The sequence below is a fragment of the Glycine max genome, chromosome 20 (assembly GCF_000004515.6).
Source record: "Glycine max cultivar Williams 82 chromosome 20, Glycine_max_v4.0, whole genome shotgun sequence".
NCBI lineage: Eukaryota > Viridiplantae > Streptophyta > Magnoliopsida > Fabales > Fabaceae > Glycine > Glycine max.
In genome coordinates, this window is record NC_038256.2 from 33365338 (window position 1) to 33387358 (window position 22021).

A 22021-nucleotide genomic window follows, 5' to 3' on the forward strand; every position below is an offset into this window, starting at 1 on the left:
TTTATTGGTGTCGTGGTGGCTTGTGATGTGCCTGTGTGGAGGAAGAAACGAGTGAGAAACTGAGGAAACGCGACGCCACATAACTTTTAGGTTTTAGGAATATATAGGATTTTTATTTATGTTATTTGTAAGTGACGAGACAGGTTCGGGTTCAGGGTCAAGGCGAATGTTAGTAATCTCATACCCGTACCCGTCCCCACTTTTGGTTATCGAGAAAAACCCGAACCCAAATTCATACTCGGTCAACTCGGGTATTACTCGTCAAAGTCAGGACAGATTCAAACGGATACCCACGAGTACGAATTTTATTGTAATGTCTATATAAGAAACAGTTGAAATTAATCAGTGATGCTCTAAACAAAAGTAGCCTTAATATAATCGATATGTGAAATAAATAAGTTGAACGACTAATTTGGAATGAAAAATGGTTGGAGGAAATTTTCAGGGGAGAAATTAGAGAATGAAAATAATTTTTTACCCTTTATAATATCTAAGAATAGTTGGATTAATTAGCCAAATTTTCCCTTAGTGATGTGCCAGAAAATGTCATCCATACCATAAAACTTACACATGTGAGATAATTGCAACCTACCTCATCAAGTATATTATAATGTTATCAGTAGGCGAAAAAGAAAGTGGGTGACAACACCAGTTAGTTTTTATTGTCATAAGCAGCTATATTCTGGGGCTCACATTCAGGACTAAACAAACGAACCAGCAAAGCCGTGCCAGAGCTCGCAGTTACAGCTCCACATGCTGCCCAACGAAGACTCCTAGGATTTGTAATTCGAGGACCTGCATAACCAACAAAGATTGAGAGAATACATAAGGATGAATTACAGTCAGAATTTTTTACACTGTTTAAAACCTCATAAAATCATCTCAAGAGAGAAACTCCATCACAAGAAACAAGTATGAAGGCTTTGTTCTAAATAAGAAGCACGCTCCCCTCCTTATTAATCTGGCCACTCTGTTACACTGAAATAACTGAATGAACAAAAAGGACAAGCTTGACTAGTTTAAAAAGCTGCTCATACTTTCACCTAAAAAAAAAGCTGCTAATATCAAGAAAAGAGTACTGACTACTCACTTAGTTCAGTTAAAGTGAAATAACTAAGTAGACTTTATAATACTAAAGACTAGACTAGAAAGCTGCAATAGTCACGTTGGCTCACAGTTGTGTTGAGACATCACATATTACAGAAATATCATAGGAGATACGATACATATTTGATTTAGTTGACTTAGTTCCTATATATATCACAGATTAGATCGCCTATTTTTAGGATATTTACTGTACATTTTCTAATTAGGATCTTAAATGTCCTATATATTTTTTATAGAAAACAAAAAATGAAAAATTACTCGATATTTGACATTTTACATTTTGATTAATGCAATGTGGATATATCTTCCGGATAAAAAAAGAAGTCATTTCATTGTTTTTCATTCTTGGTAAAACTAAGAAAAAAAATTGTTGTTTATTTAGTTCCATCCATTTTTATATATTTGGCTTCTTCAAGTATCTAACTATCTATATGTTTTGACTAGGGCATGGCCCAACAAGGAATTGTCCACATTGGTGACTAAAGATAAACATAAAGATGTTATCTAAACCCTAAACTTAGCCGCTTCAAGGTATGTTATCTCTCTGTTACTCATCTCTTGACTCTGACCTACTACTGACTTGAGTGTTAAAGTCTTTGTAAGTTACAACCCACAGCCCCACAATTGTGGAGCATGGAAGACCAACCTTCTACTTTGAGGCTGTGAGGTACTGAGGTACATGATCAATTTCTCTTGGGCTTTTGAAGGTTAATCTATCAGGAATCTACATATTTATTTTACAACCTTTTTCCTCAGGTCTCAACTAGTTGACTTAGAGATTCAGAAAAACATTAAAACTGTCAATAGAAAGCTCCAGAAATGCTGGATTTACTTTAATTGCCATGCACAGGAAAGCAATGTTGTCAGCAATTCAGTCACAAAGTTCAGATAGAACAAGAAAGAAGTGAGGGAAAAAGGTAGCACAAACCATAGTGCATTCGGCAAAGGACCCAAAATCCTAATGCTCCACCAACACTAAAGATTGCAGCTGTGTGCCTCATTAGCCTGGAACAAGGTTTTGCATCAGACCTCATGACCTCACCATCAGAATAGCCTAAGAAACGCCTCAGCGACATTGTGTTATCTACCTGACACAAATATCCCTTGGTAGTTAACAGCTAATGCCTCAACATACTGTTCAAGAATGCATAAGAAAGTTGTGCACTAGAATGGCTCTAACTTTAATATAACAGTAAATATCAGAAAGTCATTTTGCATCAGTGTGCCTGAGATTGCAATTGAGAGATGGCAATTATAAACTTAAAAGAGGTTGATTTAAAATGAAAATCAAGCAGAATAAAAGAAATAATCATTGTAAGGGCAGAACAGAATAAAGTTGATACCTAATTGGCTAGTAGGATGGAATCAAGTATATGCAAGGAACAAAATATCTCCTGATGCTGCTGATATTGCATGTTGTGGAAACTACTTTGAATTTTTTTAGTAAAACTATCCCTATGATAGTTTTTAATTCTGCAATAAACTGTATAAAAATAGCCACACAATATAAAATGTTATGCACTTTAAGAATCAAAATTGACAAAGACAAGCTTCATTATCACAAAGTTAATGCAGCAGCAGAAGCTATAAGGTCATATTGCAGCAGGGTGGGGTAGCTATATACACTACCTATTAAACAGCTTTATCTCATTTCTTTCAAAAGTCAAATTCAGAGAAGTCACATTTCAGACCGTGGAGGTATTGTCTCATAATAAAAACTAGGATTTAGGTCCTGTTTTGATGATATTTTCCATAAGCCCTATAAGGAAAAGAAAATAGAACGGAAAAATGAAATAAACTTCTTTTATAAGCTAAAAATAACTCATAAGTTAAAATTAGGTTTTGGTGAAACTAATATAAGAGAATTTCTACAAATTAACTTATGCATACACTAATTTTAGCTTATAGGAGAAGTTTATTTCCTTTTTCTTATTTTATTCTCCTATAAGTGCTGATGAAGAAGTTTATCTAATCAATATAGACACTTCTATCCAAGCAAAGTAGAAAAATGAAAAGAAACAAGACTTCCTAATAACAAAAGTAACATGATCAGAACAGAAGCCTCTGTATCATTAAGATTCCAAGTATTCTACACCAATTATTCATTAACAAGGAACAGAAGTGACCAATATATCATCTCTCGACCCAGTCTAACTGCACTGTCCCCATTGGGTGATGTCAATGAATCAAGATGTGAAAGCAATTTGTTTGAAGATTTTGCATATTAAAATGATTTTAAGAGAGTTTTATTTCTAAAGAAATGGTGGATGTAGAAAATCAAACTGAAATATAAAAGCTACAAAAGATTATCAAAGTTAAGGAAGATTAAATCTATCTTTGTAATTTTTTATGATTTGATAAGTATTTTCAATTTTAAATTTGTTCAAATGCAAGGTTATTTGTATTGAATTTATTCACTTGAATGTATGTATTATGCCTCAAATTAAAATGATAAAGGTACAAAAGATTATCAAAGTTGAGGAAGATTAAATTTATCTTTTGTAATTTCTCATGGTTTGATATTTAAGTATTTTCAATTTTGAATTTGTTAAAATGCAAGGTTATTTGTATGGATTTTTTTTCAATTGAATATATATATTATGTCTCTAAATTTAAATAGATTCAAATTATACTATAATGATGTCTTTAAGTTTCCAATGCATTTACTTTTAATATATATTATTTCTTTAAAACAAAACATTAACATTTAAATTTATTTTCTCAACGAAACTTATTTTGATGAGATTCTTAAACATATGTAATACATTGTATAAAGAAAAACTCAATGCGTCCATCTTAAGAAAAAAGAAGAAAAAAAATCATTTCTTTTATTATTAGTCACTCTTAAGTAAAATAAAAAATATTAATGTTTCGTTGAGGAAAAAAAAAGGCATTAATGGGGGCAAGAGCGAAATGGGGGCGAGGGCGGCCACACTTGGTGCCCCAGTCGCCGGTAACTCATCTTCCACCACCGGAATCATCAGTGGAGGAAACTCTAGTTCGATTAGATGATCGAATTACTGAAGATCTGAATGTGAATGCTGAAGAATTTGAGGAGGAAAGAGATGTAGAAGTCGAAGATGCGGAAACCCTAGAATCAATTGATAATCGTCCTGTATCACCAAAAGCTGAAATCAAACCTATGGATCCACCAAAGCTATGGGTGGATGTTGTTAGTGACAATCGTAACCCTTCAAAAGGGTTATCTAAGGAGTATGTTGCTCCTAATGTGGTTAATGGCGAAGTGGAGATTGAGATTGAAGAGGATGATATAGCCACTGAGATGAAGTTTTGGGAGACGGCGCTAATTCTGTATGCTTTGGGTGAAGATCTTAGTATGAATGCTGTGAAAAGCTACATGGTGAAGATGTGGAATTTCGTTAAACTCCCAGAGATGTATTACCATGACGATGGCTATTTCATCCTGAGATTCAATTCACATGATGACATGGATGCTGTTTTGATGAAGGGCCCCTACACAATAAGAAATGTGCCATTGTTGCTGAAGGAGTGGAAGCCAGACTTCAACTTGCAAAGAGACATGCTGCGAACACTACCTCTTTGGGTCAAGTTGCCGAAGCTACCATTACATCTGTGGGGAGTTAAGAGTTTGAATAAGATTGGAAGTGCCATAGGTGTGCCTTTGGTAACAGATGAGTGCACTGCTAGTAAAATTCGAGTGTCTTATGCTCGTATTCTTGTAGAAGTTGACATTACAAAGACCCTGGTGAAAGAAGTTACCATCAAAGACTATGAAGGTAGGAAGATATCACAGGGTGTAGAGTATGAGTGGAGGCCATTATATTGTGAGAAATGTCATAAACTGGGTCATCAATGCAAAAAGAATGGTATTAAAAAGGAGAAGCAATGGAAGCCTAAGACAAAACCACCTGATGAAACAGTGGTGGCTAATGTTACTGCACCACCAAATGTTCATACTAGTCATGAAGTCATAAACGAAACAGGGGTGACAAATGCTGTTGTGACACCAAAAGAAGACCAATTGAAGATAAATGAGGAGGACAAAGGAGACATTTGGACAAGGGTTAGCAAGCCAACTAGAGACAGAGGTAAGAGGAAGATTTATACTGGATCTACTTCTGATGTTAATTGTATGAATGGGTTTGAGGCACTTAGGGTTTTGAATGACTCTACAGTGGCCCCTGATAGGGGTCCATGATAATCTCATGGAATGTCAGGGGGTTAAATAAATCAGGTAAGCTTCGAGAGATTAGCTCCTGTCTCTCCAATTTAAAGCCTGATATTATGATATTACTGGAAACTAGAGTTAAGGAGACTAAGGCTAGTAGCACAAGAGAAAAGCTTAATTTGCATAACAACTATATTGATAACTATCAGTCTCATGCTAATGGTAGAATCTGGGTGTCTTGGGATGATATGAAACTGACTGTGCAACAAATTAGTAACACAGATCAATTTATTCATTGTGGCATCTATGATAATATGGGAAAGTTCAAATACTGGTTGACTGCAATATATGCTCAAAACCAATTAGAACACAGAAGAGTGTTATGGAAAGATCTGGAGCATTTGCATAGTACTATTCAGGGTCCATGGTGTGTCATTGGGGATTTTAACAATGTGGCCAGTGCTAATGATAGAATTGGAGGCAGGATGGTTACTGAAAATGAGTATATTGATTTACAAGAGATGATGAATGTTGCTGGCTTGAGTGAAATGGAAAGTATAGGAGATTATTTTACTTGGAGCAATAAACATAATGTGGGAACTATCTACTCTAAGATTGATAGAGTATTGGGGAATGTGCAATGGTTTCAAGACCGTTTGGATTGCCACCTGAAAATTCTACCTCCTAGTGTTTCAGATCATGCTCTATTATGTGTGGAATGTAAGATGCAGCCCAAGAATAAAACCAGAAGATTCAAGTTTTATAATTGTATGGTTGATATGATAGGTTATGAGGAAGTGGTTTAGAATAGTTGGAATAGGCCTATAAGAGGTACTCCTATGCATGTTCTGTAACAGCCGTAACTTTTCGTAAATTTTAATAAGTAATCAAGAAATTAATAAATAAATAAGTAAAAAAAATAAAAAAAAATTATTAGATCATAAATTCCCACTATATAAGCCAAATGTTAACCTAGAACAGCTTTTTATAAAACACATTTTGTTCCTTTCTTCTTTTCTGACGCACAAGAACCCTAACAGAGCAACCAGAGGAGGAGCTCTAGAGAGCACCAGAGACGCCACAATTGCTAACAAAGAACATTTAAGCGACTACATCGAGGTAAATGATGAGTTACTCACGCTTGGGGATTAGAATGAACATGTGTAGGGATCCCTAGAGGATCAATTTTTGGGTTATTTTGTGGTGTTTATGAAGTTTAATTGTGTTTTCATGTTTAACCGCGGATTGAGTGTGTTTGATGAACCAATTGGTGTTCTGTTGCGAGTTTGTTGTAGAATTAATGTGTTCCTATGTTAGGTGTGTACCTTAGGAATTAGAATTCTTTATAATTAGCATAAAAATTGTGTGGTGGTGATTTTGTTTATACCAGATATGTTAACCTTTCAATCTTGTTCTTTTTATTTTTTTTTCACACCGCAGTGTATACGTGTACATATATATTAATATTGTTTTTTTACAAACTTTATATTTTATTTCACGTGGATGATTTCTCGTCATGAAATTCATATGTGTAGGGATTGTTGGATAATTGAATTGGCTAAAATCATTTAAAGAAATTAACTAAAGTTGTATTCACATTGTAATTAGACATTTTCTTGATGTTGGTAACTTAGTTGAAATATATTTAGAATATAGGTATACGTGTTGTTCATATAAATCAATATGAGTATATATTTTATTGTTATATATAATTTGTATTTACTCAATGATATATTTGATATTATTGTGATTATTTTATATTAATATATACTTAATACTTTTTATATGTTATATATATATATATATATATATATTGAATATAATATACTTATATATATATTTTACGTGTATTTTATAGTTATTTATTTATAAGCCTTGAAGTTAAATATTGTATGTTATTATTATTATGATACATTGTTATTTAATTGTTGAGTATATTTTGTAATTAGTTAAAGTGTGGAATGTTAAACTGTAGACATGAAATATGGTTGTGAATGAGTGTGTGATTGATATTTGTAGTGATATTACTTGTCATGTGAGCTATGAGTTATACAGTAACCCGACCAGTGTTTACCTTGAGAGAACTTTTATGCGCAGTGTTAAAGGAAATTGTAGGATTCTTAGTTAGGATCCTGAAGGGTTAAATTATAGCGCAATTTGTTAAATATGTTTGAAATATAAGAGTGAGGTCATGGGTATTATATAACTCATAAACAGTGTCTGCGTGCAAAAAAAAAATATTTTAGGGGTTGGACCTGAATCAGGAAGGTGAGGCCCAAACGAATTCTTCGGAGTCTAGGCCTTGGGGGTAAAGATACTCGATTTAAGTGCTCCTTTAAGCCCATGTTGATCCCATGTGGTTGGGGCATTCTCGCAAAACAGAGTAACCCTGACTGGTCACCTTATGATGTTACTTAGTGAGAGTGACCGAGTATACCCATTGTGTGGTGTGCTTTGTCATGTACTCCTAAGCGCCCCAGTGTTATTTTTCACTAACATGGTACCACATTGCATATAAGTTTGAGTCTTAGTATAATTGTTGCATAACGCTTGTGTTTGAATTTCATTGAGTTAACAATTGTGGTTGATGTTATTTTATGGAGTGTGTAAACTTGAATGGGTGTGAATAATGTGTGCGATTTTGTGCAGTAATGTTATTTATATAAATTCAGCTTTAAGTATTATATGTTTCACATGCTCTAATGTTTTATTATATACGAATGTGACAACTCAATCCCGATGTGTGTTTGTGTTTGGGCTGATTGCCACTTTATTTCAGGTGAGCCTTCATATGATGAGTCACATGCTAGAGATGGAGAGACTTAGTCTGTGATAGAGATATGCTCTGATAAGTGTGACATTGGGGCATAGGATTTTACTTCGCATATTATGATTTTCGCATGTTATGATTTCCTGAATGATATAATTGCGTTAAACTTTTCTATTTTAGTTTCTTTTTATTATATATTTAGAGTGGACGGCCTTGTTTTGAGCCGGGATAATCTTATCTTTTATTAAAAAAAAAAATTCTATTATGTTTTCACTAAGTGGATGTGAACCTTTATCTTTTTGAATTGATTTAAATTAAATGTGTTTAAAAAGAAAAATTATTAATTAATTTTGCATGTTTTTTTCCTTCTTTTATTATTATGTGTTTATAATCTTTTAAATAAATTTTGTATGATTTATTTAGTTAGTTAGTTATAATTGTAAGGGTAGAGGGTGTCACATTTAGTGGTATCAGAGCAGGTCGGACCTTTCGGCTATGTGTGTTATGAGCTTTATGTGTTTCCTTGTGTACTCTGATGTGTTATGTTTGTTTTGCTTGATTAGAGGTGTACTCTATTGTGTTGGTATATTTTTTTCTTTCAAAGTTTTGTTTCTTGCGTGACATAAGAAGTAATGGCTGCGAGAAATGAGCAAGAACGACTTCTTACCGAGGCCTTGAACAACTTGGCGCAAGTTATGGTCAATCAGGGAGGCGGTGGAGGAGAACCTATGTACCATGGGTTAGATCGCTTTCAGAGGAACAACCCACCTACTTTCAAAAGGGGTTATGATCCTGAGGGTGTTGAGGCTTGGCTGAGGGAGATTGAGAAGATCTTCCGGGTGATGGAGTGTCAGGACCATCAGAAGGTGTTGTTTGCTACTCACATGCTAGCAGATGAGGCAGAGTACTTGTGGGAGAACACTCACCCACGTTTAGAGGGAGCAGGTGGTTTTGTTGTCCAATGAGAGACTTTCAGACAACTTTTTCTAGAGAAGTATTTTCCAGAAGATGTGAAGAATAGGAAAGAGATGGAGTTTCTCGAGCTGAAACAGGAAAGTATGACGGTGGCAGAGTATGCGGCGAGGTTTGAGAACCTTGTAAGGTATTTTTCTCATTATCAGGGGGAAGCTGGGGAAAGGTCCAAATGCGTGAAATTTGTCAATGGCCTTCGACCAGAAGTAAAGATTATGGTAAATTATCACGGTATTCACAACTTTGCACAGTTGACCAACATGTGTAGAATCTTTGATGAAGATCAGCGGGAGAAGACTGCTATTGTTACTACACCACTCAGGTGTGGGAAGTGTGGTCGGCTTGGGCATATTGCTCGTGAGTGCACAGATAGAGAGGTGACTTGCTTTAACTGCCAAGGTAAGGGCCACCTCAGTACTAGTTGCCCATATCCAAGGAGGGAGAAGAGGAGTGAAAGTCTGAATAACCAGAGTGGACGACCAAGGACCACAGGGAGAGTGTTTGCTCTTAGTGGTGCTGATGACGCACAGTCTGATGAACTCATCCAAGGTATGTGTTTCATAAGTCAAGTTCCCTTAGTTGTATTGTATGATTCAGGTACGACCCATTCATTTATTTCTCGTGTCTGTGTTGAAAAACTTGTCTTGCCTGTGTCTTCCTTGAAATTTGACTTGATTGTGAATACACATACTAGTGGGTCTGTTTTAACTTCTGATGTTTGCTTGCAATGTCCTGTCTTAATTTCTGATAGATAGTTTCAAATTGATTTAGTTGTTTTACCTTTGAGTCAGATTGATGTTATTCTTGGTATGGACTGGTTATCTTCCAATCATGTCTTATTAAATTGTTTTGAGAAATTTGTTGTCTTTCCTAAGTCTGGTGTGAGTGAAGGTGATATGTTTTTGTCTGCTAACTAAGTTGAGGCATCTTTGAGGAAGGATGCACGGATATACATGATCTTAGCTAGTATGAGTGTCGAGACTACAAACCTTGTGAGTGATATACCTTTGGTGAGAGAGTTTCCAGAGGTGTTTGAGGAGGTGTCAGGATTACCACCAGAGAGAGAGGTCGAGTTCTCTATAGACCTAGTACCTGGTACTGGACCCATATCCATAGCACCTTATAGGATGTCCCCTGTAGAGTTGAGTGAGCTTAAGAAACAGTTAGAGGAACTTTTAGAGAAACAACTTGTGAGGCCTAGTGTGTCACCCTAGGGAGCACCGGTGTTGTTAGTTAAGAAGAAGGATGGGACTATGAGGCTATGTGTAGATTATCGTCAGTTAAATAAGGTAACAATTAAGAATAGGTACCCTTTGCCTAGGATAGATGACCTGATGGACCAATTAGTAGGGGCTTGTGTGTTCAGTAAGATAGATCTTAGATCAGGTTACCACCAAATTAGAGTAAAGCCTGAAGATGTTCCGAAGACTGCCTTTAGGACTCGTTACGGTCATTATGAGTACTTGGTTATGCCTTTTGGTGTGACCAACGCCCCTGGTGTGTTCATGGATTATATGAATAGGATCTTTCACCCCTACCTAGATAGTTTTGTAGTGGTCTTCATAGATGATATCTTGGTGTATTCCAAGACTAGAGAGGAACATGAGGAGCATCTGAGAGTTGTGTTGCAAACCCTCAAAGACAATAGACTGTATGCTAAGTTGTCCAAGTGTGATTTTTGGCTAGAGAAGGTGAGCTTCTTAGGGCACGTTATATCTAAGGGAGGGATAGCAGTAGATCCTTCCAAGGTAGAGGCGGTGATGAGTTGGGAGAGTCCTAAGTCAGTGTTTGAGATTAGGAGCTTTCTTGGCTTAGCAGGATACTACCGTAGATTCATAAAGGTTTTTTCTAAGCTAGTCTTACCTTTGACTAAGCTTACTCGTAAGGGTCAAGTTTTTGTGTGGGATGCCCAATGTGAGAGTAGTTTCCGTACCCTTAAGGAAAGGTTGACCACTACACCAGTTTTAGTGTTACCTAACCCGAGTGAATCTTTTGTGGTGTATTGTGATGCGTCCAAGATGGGTTTGGGTGGAGTGCTTATGCAACGGGGACAGGTAGTGGCCTATGCTTCTCGACAGCTTAAGATACATGAAAGGAATTATCCCACACACGATCTTGAGTTAGCAGCCGTAGTTTTTGCTCTTAAGCTTTGGAGGCATTACCTTTATGGATCTAAATTTGAGGTGTTTAGTGACCATAAGAGCCTTATATATTTGTTTGATCAAAAAGAGCATAACATGAGGCAAAGGAGATGGTTAGAGTTCCTTAAGGATTACGATTTTGAGCTTAGCTTTCACCCAGGTAAAGCAAATGTAGTAGCGGATGCCTTAAGTAGGAAATCCCTTCAAATGTCTGCTTTGATGGTTAGAGAGTTGGACCTCTTAGAGCAGTTTAGAGACATGAGTTTGGCATGTGAGATCACCTCTAGTAGCATTAAGTTGGGTATGTTGAGAGTCACCTTCGAACTCTTGAGCGAGATCCGTGGGGGTCAGAAGTCTGACCCATTCTTGTCAGCCCAGTTAGAGTCCATAGTCACAAGGAGAGAGAGTAGTTTTAGAGTGGGAACTGATGGAGTCTTGAGGTTTCAAGATAGGGTGTGTGTTCCTAGTGTACCCAAGCTTAGAAGAACGATTTTGGAAGAGGGCCATAGAAGTAGTCTGAGTATCCACCTAGGAGCGACTAAGATGTACCAGGACCTTAGGCAGATGTTTTGGTGGCCGGGTCTGAAGGAAGAAGTTAATGAGTTTGTCCTTGCATGCCAAGTGTGTCAGAAAGCTAAGATAGAACACCAGAAGCCTTCAGAGAAGTTGCAACCTTTAGAGATACCTGAGTGGAAGTGGGATAGCATCTCCATGGATTTCGTGGTGGGGTTACCTAGGACCCCCAAAGGTTTAGATTCCATTTGGGTTATTGTAGACAGGTTGACCAAATCTGCTTACTTCATTCCAATTAACATCATATATTCTTTAGAGAGGTTGACTAGCTTGTACGTCAGTGAGATAGTTAGACTACACAGTGTTCCTTCTAGAGATCCCAAATTTACCTCTAGATTTTGGGAGTCTTCATAAAGCCTTGGGGACCAAGCTTAGGTTGAGTTCTGCTTACCACCCACAGACTGACGGTCAAACCGAGCGCACCATCCAATCCTTAGAGGACCTCTCGAGAGCCTGTGTGTTAGAGCAGAGGGGTAGTTGGGATAGTTTCTTACCCTTGATAGAGTTTACATACAACAATAGTTTTCACTCTAGTATAGGTATGGCGCCTTACGAGGCATTGTATGGTAGAAGATGTAGGACACCTTTATGTTGGGTAGATTCCAGTGAGAGCATTGCCTTAGGACCTGAAGTAGTTCAGCAGACCACTGAAAAGGTCAAGTTGATCCAAGAAAGGATGAGAGCAGCCCAAAGTAGGCAAAAGAGCTACTATGATAAGAGAAGAAAGGATCTTGAATTTGCTATAGGTGATCATGTATTTTTGAGAGTCACTCCGTGGACTGGGGTTGGTAGGGCGTTGAAGTCCCGTAAGCTCACACCTAGATTCATTGGTCCCTTTGAAATCCTAAAGCGCGTCGGCCCAGTTGGGTATCAGGTGGCTTTGCCACCATCTCTCTCAAATCTCCACAGTGTCTTCCATATCTCTCAGCTCGGAAAATATGTCCATGATCCGTCGCACGTGATCGAATTAAACAATGTCCAAGTGAAAGAGAACTTGACATATGAAACACAACCATTGAGGATCGACGATCGTATGGTTAAGCAGCTAAGGGGGAAAGAGATTCCCTTGGTCAAAGTAGTATCGGGAAGTGCTTCGGGCGAAGATGCCACCTGGGAACTAGAGGGTCAGATGCATGATGCATATCCTACGTTATTCGATACCGGTAAGTTTCGGGGGCGAAACATTTTTTTTAGGGGGGTGAAATTGTAACAGCCATAACTTTCCGTAAATTTTAATAAGTAATTAAGAAATTAATAAATTAATAAATAAGTAAAAAAATTATTAGGTCATAAATTTTCACTATATAAGTCAAATGTTAACCTATAGCAGCTTTTTAGAAAACACATTTTGTTTCTTTCTTCTTTTCTGACGCACAAGAACCCTAACAGAGCAACTAGAGGAGGAGCTCTAAAGAGCACCATAGACGCCACAATTGTTAACAGAGAACATTTAAGCGACTACATCGAGGTAAGGGATGAGTTAGTCATGCTTGGGGATTAGAATGAACATGTGTAGGGATCCCTAGAGGATCAATTTTTGGGTTATTTTGGGGTGTTTATGAAGTTTAATTATGTTTTCATGTTTAATCGCGGATTGAGTGTGTTTGATGAACCAATTGGTGTTTTGTTGCGAGTTTGTTGTAGAATTGATGTGTTCCTGTGTTAGATGTGTACCTTAGGAATTAGAATTCTTTATAATTAGCATAAAAATTGTGTGGTGGTGATTTTGTTTATACAAGATATGTTGGCCTTTCAATCTTGTTCTTTTTATTTTTTTTATTTTTTTTTCACACCGCAGTGTATACGTGTACATATATATTGATATTGTTTTTTTTACAAACTTTATATTTTATTTCACGTGGGTGATTTCTCGTCATGAAATTCATATGTGTAAGGATTGTTGGATAATTGAATTGGCTAAAATCATTTAAAGAAATTAACTAAAGTTGTATTCACATTGTAATTAGGCATTTTCTTGATGTTAGTAACTTAGTTGAAATATATTTAGAATATAGGTATACATGTTGTTCATATAAATCAATATGAGTATATATTTTATTGTTATATATAATTTGTATTTACTTAATGATATATTTGATATTATTGTGATTATTTTATATTAATATATATTTAATACTTTTTATATGTTATATATATATATATATATATATATATATATATATATATATATATATATATTGAATATAATATACTTATATATATATTTTACGTGTATTTTATAGTTATTTGTTTATAAGCCTTGAAGTTAAATATTGTATGTTATTATTATTATGATACATTGTTATTTAATTGTTGAGTATATTTTGTAATTAGTTAAAGTGTGAAATGTTAAACTGTAAACATGAAATATGGTTGTCAATGAGTGTATGATTGATATTTGTAGTGATATTACTTGTCATGTGAGTTATGAGTTATACAGTAACCCGACCAGTGTTTACCTTGAGAGAACTTTTATGCGCAGTGTTAAAGGAAATTGTAGGATTCCTAGTTAGGATCCTGAAGGGTTAAACTATAGCGCAATTTGTTAAATATGTTTGAAATATAAGAGTGAGGTCGTGGGTATTATATAACTCATAAACAGTGTCTGCGTGCAAAAAAAAAAATATTTTAGGGGTTGGACCTGAATCAGGAAGGTGAGGCCCAAACGGATTCTTCGGAGTCTAGGCCTTGGGGGTAAAGATACTCGATTTGAGTGCTCCTTTAAGTCCATGTTGATCCCATGTGGTTGGGGCATTCTCGCAAAACAGAGTAACCCTGACTGGTCACCTTATGATGTTATTTAGTGAGAGTGACCGAGTATACCCATTGTGTGGTGTGCTTTGTCATGTACTCCTAAGCGCCCCAGTGTTATTTTTCACTAACATGGTACCACATTGCATATAGGCTTGAGTCTTAGTATAATTGTTGCATAACGCTTGTGTTTGAATTTCATTGAGTTAACAATTGTGGTTGATGTTATTTTATGGAGTGTATAAACTTGAATGAGTGTGAATAATGTGTGTGATTTTGTGCAGTAATGTTATTTATATAAATTCAGCTTTAAGTATTATATGTTTCACATGCTCTAATGTTTTATTATATACGAATGTGACAACTCACTCCCGGTGTGTGTTTGTGTTTGGGCTGATTGCCACTATATTTCAGGTGAGCCTTCATATGATGAGTCACATGCTAGAGATGGAGAGACTTAGTCTGTGATAGGGATATGTTCTGATAAGTGTGGCATTGGGGCATAGAATTTTACTTCGCATATTATGATTTTCGCATGTTATGATTTACTGAATGATATAATTGTGTTATACTTTTCTACTTTAGTTTCTTTTTATTATTTATTTAGAGTGGACGGCCTTGTTTTGAGCCGGGATAATCTTATCTTTTATTTTAAAAAAATTCTATTATGTTTTCACTAAGTAGATGTGAACCTTTATCCTTTTGAATTGATTTAAATTAAATGTGTTTAAAAAAAATTATTAATTAATTTTGCATGTTTTTTTCCTTCTTTTATTATTATGTGTTTATAATCTTTTAAATAAATTTTGTATGATTTATTTAGTTAGTTAGTTATAATTGTAAGGGTAGAGGGTGTGACATGTTTTGTGGCAGAAACTCCAAAGACTTAAACCTGAATTGGTTCAACTTGGTAGAAGCATGACCAATGCCAGACAAGAATTGGTTAAAGCCAGAAGAGATTTAGACTTAGCCCAAAATGCTATCACTCATAATAGGATGGATGGCAACTTGATTGATACTGTGAAAAAATGTACTGAGAGGGTGATAAATTGGAATGAAATGGAGGGTAATATGTTAAGACAAAGAGCTAAGGTGGATTGGCTTAGAATGGGAGATGAAAATAATGCTTTTTTTTCATTCTATCATCAAGGCCAAGCATCAGAATAGAAGTATGAGTATTCTACAGAAAGGTGATGGGACTATTCTTACTGAGCAAAGTGACATCCATAATGAAGTGATGGAGTTTTATAAAAAGTTAATGGGAAGTACTGCTAGTAATTTGAGGCATATTGATATCCAAGCTATGAGGGATGGTAAGCAAATTACTTTTGACCAAGGAGCTTTTCTTACTGCAACAGTTACAGAAGCTGAGATTGTTAAAGCTCTGCAGGGAATTGGTGATTTGAAAGCACCTGACATAGATGGTTATGGGGCAAAATTCTTCAAAAATAGCTGGCATTTAGTAAAGAAAGATTTTATTGTTGCAGTGAATGAATTTTTCGAGAAAGGAACTTTATTAAAGGTTTTTAATAGTACTCTTGTGACACTCATTCCTAAATCTATTACTGCTAAGACTGTCAAGGATTGCAGGCCTATTGCAGGTTGCTCTACTTTTTATAAAGTGATCTCAAAAATTTTGACTAGGAGGCTAAGGAGTGTGATACAGGATATTGTTCATACTAGCCAAGCAGCTTTTGTGCCTGGTCAAGTCATTCACAATCATATTCTTGCAACTGAGTTGATGAAGGGGTATACTAGAAAGGGTGAGACCCCTAGGTGTATGATGCAAATAGACATCCGAAAAGCTTATGATATGGTTGACTGGGGTGCCTTGGAGGGGGTTCTTACTGAATTTGGATTGCCAAAGAAGTTTATTGGGTGGGTCATGAAAGTCATTACTACTATGAATTACAGGTTCAACATTAATGGAGAGTTGTCTAATGTGCTAGAGGCTAAAAGAGGAATTAGGGAAGGGGACCCTATTTCCCCTTTGTTGTTTGTCCTAATGATGGAGTATTTGAATAGGATTATGGTCAAAATGCAAAGAGATCCTAACTTTAATCATCACAGCCATTGTGAGCGATTGGGGATTACTCATCTGTCCTTTGCAGATGATGTTCTTCTTCATTGTAGAGGTGATGAGAAGTCTATAGAGATGATTCTAAAGGCCTTCAGTTTCTTTTCTAAGTCTACAGGACTACAGATTAATCCAGCAAAGTGTAAGGTGTTTTGTGGTGGCTTGAATTATGATAGCATACAAGTTGTGAAGAATTTCACAGGGTTTGAAGAGGGAACTCTGCCTGTCAGATATTTGGGGGTTCCTTTGTCTTGCAAAAAACTCAATGTCCATCATTACCTGCCTCTTGTGGAGAAGATAGTGGGGAGAATCAGACATTGGTCTTCTAAGCTGTTAAGCATAGCAGGTCGAATTCAGCTTGTGAGGAGTATTATCACTGCTATAGCTCAGTATTGGATGAGTGTTTTTCCTATGCCAAAAAAGATTATTCAGAAAATTGATAGTATTTGTCGGTTGTTTATTTGGTCTGGCAATGCAGAGGTGAAGAGGAAAAGCCCTGTGGCTTGGAAGCAGGTTTGTAAACCTACTAGATGTGGTGGTCTAAATTTGATTAATCTTGAGTTGTGGAATTTAATTGTTATGCTTAAATGTTTATGGAATATCTGTTCTAAGGATGACAATCTTTGGGTAAAGTGGATCCATGCTTATTTCTTAAAGGGAAACAATGTCATGAGTACAACTGTTAAAAGTAATAGCACATGGATACTGAAGAGTATTATGAAACAGAGGCCTCAAGTTAATAATCTGTAGCAGATTTGGATTGAAATGTTGCGTAAAAGGAAATTCTCGATGAAGCAAGTTTATATGGAATTGGTGGAGGATCATAACAGGGCTGACTGGTTTAGGTTGTTGAGATATAACAGAGCTAGACCAAGAGCCAATGTCACTTTGTGGCTTGCTTGTCATAACTGATTGGCCACAAAGACTAGATTGAAAAACATGAATCTGATTCAATGTAGTTTGTGCAGTCTTTGTAAAGAACAAGATAAGGACTTGGATCACTTGATGTTTAGCTGTAGAGTCACAAAAGCTATTTGGTTGGAGGTCCTCAAATGGATGGATATTGATCACACACCTCAAATGTGGAGGGATGAAGTTAGATGGTTATGCAATATACAAAAGGAAAAGGATGGAAAAGGAAAATTCTGAAATTAACTTTTTCAGAGGTTGTTTATGGCACATGGATCTATAGAAATAGAGTTGTTTTTGAAAATGATAGTGTAAATATGAGTTTAGCTAAAAGTATCATTGATACAATAGTGCATAGAGGGTGACATTATGCCAAGTATAGGGCTCATATAGCAACAATGTTAATATAAGTTTGTTTTATCTTTTTGTCAAAAAAAGAAAAATATTCAAAAACTTTTGAGTTTTGTAAAGATTTTATTATCTTCTGTCAATTTTATCACAAATAAAATTGACTTAATAATTTTTATTTATATATAACTTATTCGACTATATGAAATGGTAAGCTATTGATATTAATACTAATAATAAGAATTAATGAAAATCATTTAGGTGGAAATTGAGTAAGAGAGTAAGTTTACGCATACTACCCTTTAATTACATTCCAAATCAAAATGTTTTCCCTTTTAAAAAAAATAATTTTTAAAATTAAGTTAAATTGCGAGACAAGCAATAATATATAAATTTGTGGGGCAATTTAATATTTAAAAACTAATTATGTAACAATTTAATATTTTGAAATTAATTTTTATAACAATTTAATATTTTAAATTGTTTTCTACTACAATTTAATTTATATAAGTATATATGAATATACATTATAATATATATGTGTGTATATATTTTCTACTACAATTTAATATTTTAAATTATTTTCTACTACAATTTAATTTATATAAGTATACTTGATTCTCTCTCTCGCGCGCGATTCTCCTTCAATTGTCGTTGTTCCTCAATTCAATTTAAACTGAGGAACAATAATAATAAATTGAGGAACAATTGTAAAATTCAACTTATTATTATTGTTCCTGATCGTGTCTTGATTCTCATCTTGATTTGCAGGTACGACCTGATGATGTATGCTCACAGGTTGGCTTATGTTTCAAAAGGACTAAATCAGAGAGGTTAGGATTTGTTCTTTTAAAATCGTAATTAGCATTTTTATATTTCAATGTTTTTGTATCCCCTTTTTATCATATTTGATTCAGTACACTTCAATTGAGTAATGATTTGAAGATGTTGGATGGATGCTTAATAATTCTGGCTGTGAGCTTAAAGTCAAGTTCTAAGTATAATCAAGTATACAATATGCAGAGATTTTCTGCAAAAAAGTTGTCAAAGAACCTCCCTTACCAACCAACCTCCATTACCTACCAATCAAATTTACAATTACTGGTTTATAAACTTCTTTTTTTGCCATTGGGAGAGTTTAGGTTCCATTCTTGCTTATAATGCTATCAGATTTTGGCTGAAACAGACTCCAAAATTTACTTTGAATCCTAATGCTGTGCAGCAATGGAATTGAGATGGTGACCGAAAAGGAACAGAGAGAGTTGTCAACTGAAGATACTGCTTTGTGCACTTCCTGTCAGATGCTCGTGGTTTGGATTCAGAATCAACTAAAACAAAAGAAGACCAAGGAGATAGTATTCAACTATGTAAATCAGGTAGGGCTTCTGAACCATCCTGTCCAGAAACCCAAGTTGTGGGTTACATTTATATCAGTATACAGTGTGCTGATTTTTATTTATTTTTTTACTTGATCCTTGGCAGCTGTGCGAGAGCTTGCCGAGTCCAAATGGAGAGTCAGTAGTAGACTGTAATAGCATTTATGGATTGCCAAACATCACGTTTACTGTTGGAGACAAACCTTTCACCCACACTCCTGAGCAGGTTAGGTATTGAAAATTTTAATAAATTAAATGAAGTTTTGGTGGATGATTATACTCCATATATTTACTGTGGGCGTCAAAAGAACATTGGGGTCAGTAAGTAGTGAATATTTTTGCTTTTGGGTTGGAATATGGAATTTAGTTCAAAGAAAAACTAATAGCAATAACTTTTCAAAAGATGTAGACATATAGTTGAGTTGGAGGGGGGCATATTGAACTACGAATTATGATATTACCTATTATCTATATCCCAAGGCTAACTCTTAGACTTTTAATTTTGTTTTGGTTCTGAATATGCTTTGTGATTTCAGTATATTCTGAAAACTGGAGAAGGCATTGCAGAAGTTTGCCTTAGTGGGTTTATTGCTTTTGACATTCCTTTCATTTTTCTCATAGTACAGAACAGCGCATGAAAGGAATTAACCAATGCATGGGGGGGGGGGGGGGGAGGGCAAAGAGGCAAGCAAACAAGTGAAATCTGTATAATGCATATACAGTGAATGATTCAAGTAATAGTACCTAGTATTCAGACAACTTCAGTTCTGAGTAAAAGATGGCTAGACTATCCCAACATCCAGAAATTAGACACAAAATTTACTTGAGATCTTGAGCTGGAATTTCTTCTATACCCAGCTCCTCCTGCACTTTACAAATGGTATTCAATTAGTTCTGGAGACATTTTCTTGCATCACTGCTTCCCAAAAATATTTCTGCCATCCTAACTATTTCACAGCATTCCAATCACCAAATATAGAACAATCAGACTATTTAACCAATAATCAAACCCTCTAAACTACCAATGCTTGCTTTCTCCTTGCTTATCCCACACTGCCTAACATCCATAAAACCTCTCTAGGAAAAAGAAATACTTTCTCAAGTTAAATTAATAAAATACAACCAAGCTGATCCCATGCTACTGGATAATCTGGCAACAAACAGAGCTTTAAGATTACCAATACAGAACTTAATAGAAAAACCACTAAGAGATGAAAACATACATCTTACAGAAAATCAAACCAAACAAACTATGGCACTACTTCAAAGTGCACACCGCACAGTACATTTTCTAATCAATTTTTCTAAATAAGAATATAAAATCACTAGCAGAAGTTTAACTGCTCATCATCTGATAACTTTTAACTGTTTGCAAATCCAACAAAACCTTTCCACCTGTAATTGCTACAGCTTACACTTCACGAGTCAGAATGCCTTTTCACTACCCCAAGGTTTTAGAAAACGGTCAGCAACCACGATTTAGGTCGCAGCATCAAGGTTTTTGGAGTGCCCGCGACCGCAATGGAACCACAATTATGGCCACATCGACATTTGTCCGCAATTTCCCGCAAAATCATGAAACGCGACAAAACCGCAACCGCGGCCGCTATTTAAAACCTTGCAACCTGGCAGTACCCTTAAAGACACACAATAACAACCTCCAAACAAAGGTACAAAATATAACATACTTGTCAATCCGAGAGTGTGTGTGTGTGTATAACGTTATTCATTGCAACTCTAACTCAACATTGTTATAATAAAGTCTAAATATTCACAGAACAATAAAGCTATAAATGCGAAAGGAAAAAAAACTCAGCTTAAATTGAGAAACAGAGGAAGGAGAAGAAGTAGGAAAAAGAACCTGTTGAACGGGGAAAAGCGTTACGAAGTTAGAGATAGGGTTTTGGAGGCTGAAAACGGGAAAATGGAGGAATAGGGTTTTGATCTGAAAATGCGGGAAAAGGAAAAGCGCAAGTCCAATTACCGGAACATGTACAGCGAGTGAGTGAATGACGGTCACTTGTTGCTTTCGTCACGTCTCTTTATCTCACTGTGATTCTCGAACCTTCCGAGGAATGAAGAGAAAACGCTATCGTTTGGATATGTAGCAGAGGAGGCAAATTTTCCACTTTGGGGTTCTTTTCCAAAGAATTTTTCAAATTAGGACTGTTTTGTAAGTTTTTTCTCCCAGGTGCTGTTTTCTATGTACGAGGTCATGCATGGCACCATCACCACTGGCGCCTTTGACAGGGACGAGCCACGTGGCTATGGAAGCGTCATTCCCACCAGTGCGTCCCCTTTTGCCGAGGTGGCTTTGGAAGCGCCAGCAGTAGTGACAATTTGGTGCTAGCTCAATCAAACGCGTAGCCCTAGGTTGCAGCATTGCAAACTGGCCTGTAGAGTTGCTCAAGGAGGCGCCAGTGGTGGTTGCGATTTGCAATAGGGAGGCGCCAATGGCGTTTGAGGGTGTTTAAATACCCAAACTCTTCTTCATTTCTTCAACGCTTTCCTTTTGAACATTTTGCTTTCGTTTTCGTGGCTTTGGCATTTTGGTGACTTTAGAAATTTCTGTGGTATGAAGTATTTATTTTTTAAAAAATTATATCAACTTTTATGTTTGATAGGCCTTTTAGTGTGTGTTTAAATGTCAAAAATAAACAGAAAAATTGTGTAAGAATGTTTATTTTTTTTAGAAAATATTTTCAGTCAAAATAAAATATTTTGAATATGAAATTTGTATTATTTTTTTAATTAAATTAGGTTGGTGTTGATGAACGTTTGAACTTTGAATAAAAAAAATTTATAGATGATATTTATTTGAAGTAAGTATTTTGAGTATGAATTTTT

General features: G+C 35.7%; 2 protein-coding genes across 3 annotated transcripts; one reads left to right on the forward strand and one right to left on the reverse strand.

Moving 5' to 3' along the window:
- Positions 1–488: 488 nt before the first annotated feature.
- Positions 489–21556, reverse strand: LOC100793929 (uncharacterized). Of its 2 annotated transcripts, XM_006605711.4 has the most exons (5): positions 21036–21555; positions 19919–20038; positions 2451–2590; positions 2036–2195; positions 489–795 (listed from the first exon to the last, which is right to left on the reverse strand). In XM_006605711.4, the coding sequence occupies exons 4-5, from the start codon at positions 2181–2183 to the stop codon at positions 653–655; spliced, it is 291 nt and encodes a 96-aa protein (XP_006605774.1). In that variant the 5' UTR covers positions 2184–2195; positions 2451–2590; positions 19919–20038; positions 21036–21555; the 3' UTR covers positions 489–652. The 2 variants fall into 2 exon arrangements, with proteins under 2 accessions (XP_006605774.1, XP_040869111.1); XM_041013177.1 differs by lacking the exon at positions 2451–2590 and having other exon boundaries at positions 21036–21556.
- On the forward strand, positions 18553–21524 carry LOC102667710 (aspartic proteinase). Its single transcript, XM_006606795.4, has 5 exons — positions 18553–18631; positions 19021–19174; positions 19281–19400; positions 19711–19794; positions 21366–21524. The coding sequence occupies exons 2-5, from the start codon at positions 19034–19036 to the stop codon at positions 21522–21524; spliced, it is 504 nt and encodes a 167-aa protein (XP_006606858.2). The 5' UTR covers positions 18553–18631; positions 19021–19033.
- Positions 21557–22021: the final 465 nt, after the last annotated feature.

Coding starts and splice junctions, on each gene's coding strand:
- LOC100793929 (XM_041013177.1), bottom strand. CDS start 2,183: ATGTCGCTGAGGCGTTTCTTAGGCTATTCTGATGGTGAGGTCATGAGG. Junction 796..2,035: donor CCTTTGCCGAATGCACTATG/GTTTGTGCTACC, acceptor TTGGTTATGCAG/GTCCTCGAATTACAAATCCT.
- LOC102667710 (XM_006606795.4), top strand. CDS start 19,034: ATGGTGACCGAAAAGGAACAGAGAGAGTTGTCAACTGAAGATACTGCT. Junction 19,175..19,280: donor TATTCAACTATGTAAATCAG/GTAGGGCTTCTG, acceptor GATCCTTGGCAG/CTGTGCGAGAGCTTGCCGAG. Junction 19,795..21,365: donor TTCCTTTCATTTTTCTCATA/GTACAGAACAGC, acceptor TTTTTCTCCCAG/GTGCTGTTTTCTATGTACGA.